The sequence below is a fragment of the Dipodomys ordii genome, unplaced genomic scaffold (genome assembly GCF_000151885.1).
Source record: "Dipodomys ordii isolate 6190 unplaced genomic scaffold, Dord_2.0 Scaffold174, whole genome shotgun sequence".
Lineage (NCBI taxonomy): Eukaryota > Metazoa > Chordata > Mammalia > Rodentia > Heteromyidae > Dipodomys > Dipodomys ordii.
Genome location: NW_012267390.1, coordinates 980433 through 983982, shown reverse-complemented (window position 1 = coordinate 983982; position 3550 = coordinate 980433). Strand labels below are relative to the sequence as shown.

At 60.4% G+C, this 3550-nt stretch overlaps 1 protein-coding gene across 2 annotated transcripts in view; it reads right to left on the bottom strand.

The window, feature by feature from the left end:
• Window positions 1-602, bottom strand: part of Kif1a (kinesin family member 1A) — a 67341-nt gene extending 66739 nt beyond the window's left edge. For both annotated transcript variants that reach the window (XM_013033666.1, XM_013033667.1), the window contains exon 1: window positions 465-602. In XM_013033666.1, coding sequence (XP_012889120.1) covers window positions 465-570 — 106 coding nt within the window. In that variant the 5' untranslated portion in view covers window positions 571-602. The remainder of the gene's footprint in view (window positions 1-464) is intronic.
• Between the last annotated feature and the right edge of the window lie 2948 nt (window positions 603-3550).

The window sequence follows — 3550 nt, the reverse complement described above, 5'->3', positions numbered from 1 at the left end:
GGACGGTCCCCTGGGCTCACACCGGGACGATCCCCGGGGCTCACACCAGGACAGTCCCCAGGGGGTCATCAGCCGCACCCCTGGGCTCACACCGGGACGGTCCCCAGGGGGGTCATCAGCCTCATCCCTGGGCTCACACCAGGACGATCCCTGGGGCTCACACCAGGACAGTTCACAGGGCTCACACTGGGACGGCCCCCAGGGTTCACACCAGGACGGTCCCCAGGGGGTCATCAGCCTCACACCTGGGCTCCCACCGTACGGTACGGTCTCCAGGGGTACATCAGCCTCACCCCTGGGCTCACACCGGAGCCTCCTGACCTCTGAGAACAGACCTCCGGTTTTGCAGGCCCTCCCCAGCCTGTGGCCCGCGACCAGCACCCCAGGGCGCGGGGCCGGAGGACAGAGGACCCGTGCTCTGGGTGTGGGTGGGCAGCCATTCCCCACCCCAGCCCCGTGCTCACTGGTGGTGCTTCCTGACATCTGGATGATGCACTTGGAGTCACGGCTCATCTCCCGGGAGTTGAAGGGGCGGACCCTCACCGCCACCTTCACAGACGCCCCGGCCATCTCGGCAGTGGTGTGGGTCCCGCAGGCAGGAGCCCCAGCCAGTCAGGACACGCCCTGGAAGAAGGGGAACAGGAATTAGAAGCACTGTCGGTGCCTGGATGGTTGGCGGCACGGACTCCCTCCGAAACCCCGAAGGATGCGTGAGCGGAGGCCAGAGGCCGGGCATGGTGGGCGGGTGGCGCGGAGGGCACGCGCCGACGGATGACTCTGGCACAGCACAAAGCAAGGCCGGAGGCCAGCCAGGCGACAGGAAGTCAACCTGGCGTAAGCGGAGGTCCGTCCCAGGAATGGAAGTGACAGGACAGTGACCCCTCCCTCCCCGTGAGCTCCTCCTGGAGGAGCCTCCCCTGGGGACCAGGCACCGCCTGCACGCAGGTGTGGCGCTGGCCCTGCGGTTCTGCAGCTGTGACTTAGCCCGCTGTGGGCCTGGTGTGCAGATGGCTGGAGTCCAGGCTTGAGGTCAAGATCTGGCCTCCCGCGTGCCCAGGCTGTCAGGAATGCTGCCCGCGTTCTGCGGCCAACCAGCGAAGCAGCCGCCGCCCAGAGCCGACTCGCCAGAGCTGCCCGACCCCAGCTGCTGCCCCCAAGGGACCAGTGGAGGGTGCTGCTCTGCTTGGTGTAGGGGAAATGGCTCTGCCTTTTGCTGCTTAGACATGACCTGGAAGTCTGTTCGGTGCCCAGTCCTCATTGCCAAAGCATCTGGACGGGCAGGGGGGCCTCAGCTCTTTGAACCCACACTCAGAGCACAGCACGGCCCTTCTGACAGGGTGGCTTCTACCTCACCCCTCTGGTCACCACGTCCGTGAGGAGAACGCGGCCGGCGGTGCGCCCTGCGGTGCCGCCCACCTGTCACAGAAGGATGTCGCGGCCCTCTGAGCTGTGCCTTGGGACCCGGGATCGAGGCGGGAGAGCCTGCACCGGGGCGCAGGAACTGGGCACAGCTTCGGACCTAATTCTAGAACTCCGAAGAACAGCCAAGACTGACGCTCAGCACAAAGCCCTTCCAGAGTCTACCCCCCTCCCTGCGGCTGACACCCAACCACGATACCCACAGCGTCCTCCAGGCCCTGGCGTCTGCCAGAGCCCACCCGTGGACCAGCTCAGGTGGACGGGAGGACAGCACGAGACTCTGCTGTGCTTCCTTCCAGGGACAAACTGCTGTCTGGGATCTCGGACACGCCAGCAGGGAGCAAGGGGGCAGAGGCAGCCCTGGGCCCAGCGGGTGGAGGCCGGACACGCACAGCCCTGGACCTGGAAATCATGAGACGGACACGGCATGTCTGTCAGAGCCCATGTTCAACTCCACCATGCAAGGTCTGCTCAAGTGTAGCACTCCATCCCTAACCGGATCCAGCAGGATCTGTGATGTAAGTCAGCAAGCAGAGACGGTGGTGTAGTAAGGACAGACGGCCACCTCTGCATCGCCATGCTGACTGTGAAGATGCAGCCATTCCCAAAGCTCAGTAACATCACTGGGGCGGGCTGCTCTCCGGAAGAGACAGTGTCCAGTCCACTCACATGCACACACACGTGCACACACACTTACACACTCGCATGCATGCTCACCACACACAGAAAGGCAAAGCCGGCACTCCAGGCCATCATGTCAGATTGGCATCAGCACCGCTGGCTCATCCACAGTGAAAATAAAGCTAGAACTTTCTTTTTAAAAGCCCTCACGCTCAGGACCTCCGTGTGGCTTGGAGCAGAGACTCTGCCCGCACAGGAAGCTGCAGCCCAAGGCGGCACTGGGCAAGGCTCCCCCCCACAGCTAGCCGCTCTGCACAGCATGTTAAAGTCCGCCCAAAGGAATGAAAGGACAGAGCAGCGGATACTGGGAGGCCAAGATTCCAGAGCAGGGCTGCAGGGGACAGGAGACGCCGGTCACAGCGTGGGCCCGGGGCATTTGCATTCTGGGCACGGCGCCAGAGGCTGGGAATCTGGAGTCTTCCCAGGCAGAGAGCCGTTGCCGAGGGACAGAGAAAGCAGCAGTGTGGTCAAGAAAAAAGCTCGAGGCCAGGGTCCCCGAGAGGATGGCGCCGGGCCCTGGCAGGACATGCAGCCCTTCCATCCCTGATGATCTGGGCAGCTTCTGAATATGGAGAGCGAGGGATGAGGGGCAAAACACAGGAAGCCTCTCCTCTCAAAGTCAGAGCACACTTCCACAGCGCCGAGACTGAAGCTCAAGGTTTTCCAGAGGGTTCTGGGTGCCACCGTGGGCCAGATCTGGAGGCCCAGCAGGGATCCCCAGAGCCAGGCGGGCGGGGCCTGGCAGATGGAGGGGCTGGCATGCCCTGGAGGCCGGAAGTGGGAGCCACTGAGGCTGAAGGGTTCTAACGCCGCGCTAACGTGGCCGCTGGCTTGGTAGACCAAAGCAGTAACCTAAGTATGGCCTCTGAGGGCAGGATTCAAACAGTGTAATTCCTTAGAAAAATTAACAGCACAGCAAAACGCATGCCAGGAAGATGGCACTTGAAAGGTTTGTGGAGGAGGTGAGGAAAGATGAATGAAGAGAAGAAGGGGCCACTGGTGATAATCACTGCGTAACCTGCAATGCTGGAAGCCTGAGGGAGGGGCGGGGAGGGCGGGAAAGCGGCAACGTCGATGGAAATGCATTATACTTATACACTGACTTCGCACGACTAAACATAAATACACTGTAATTCAAGTTAAGAATGTGTATAAAAGCCCAACTGAACTAACGTGGACTGAACATTCCAAGCAAACCACTGTCAGATCAAGTTATTCTGTTTCCAAAGCTTATTATTTATTGTCAGAGTTGGGGATCAACTCATGTCCTCACGCTTACAGCATGACTCTGTAGTAAAGGTTTTATTTGGGCATTACTTATTTAGGTACAGGTCTTAGGACTTGAACTCTGGGCCCAGGAGCCCTTTTGCTCAAGGCTAGTGCTCTACCACAGCTCCACTTCCAGCTTTTTGGTAGTTAGTTGGAGATAAGAGCCTCAAGGACATTCTTG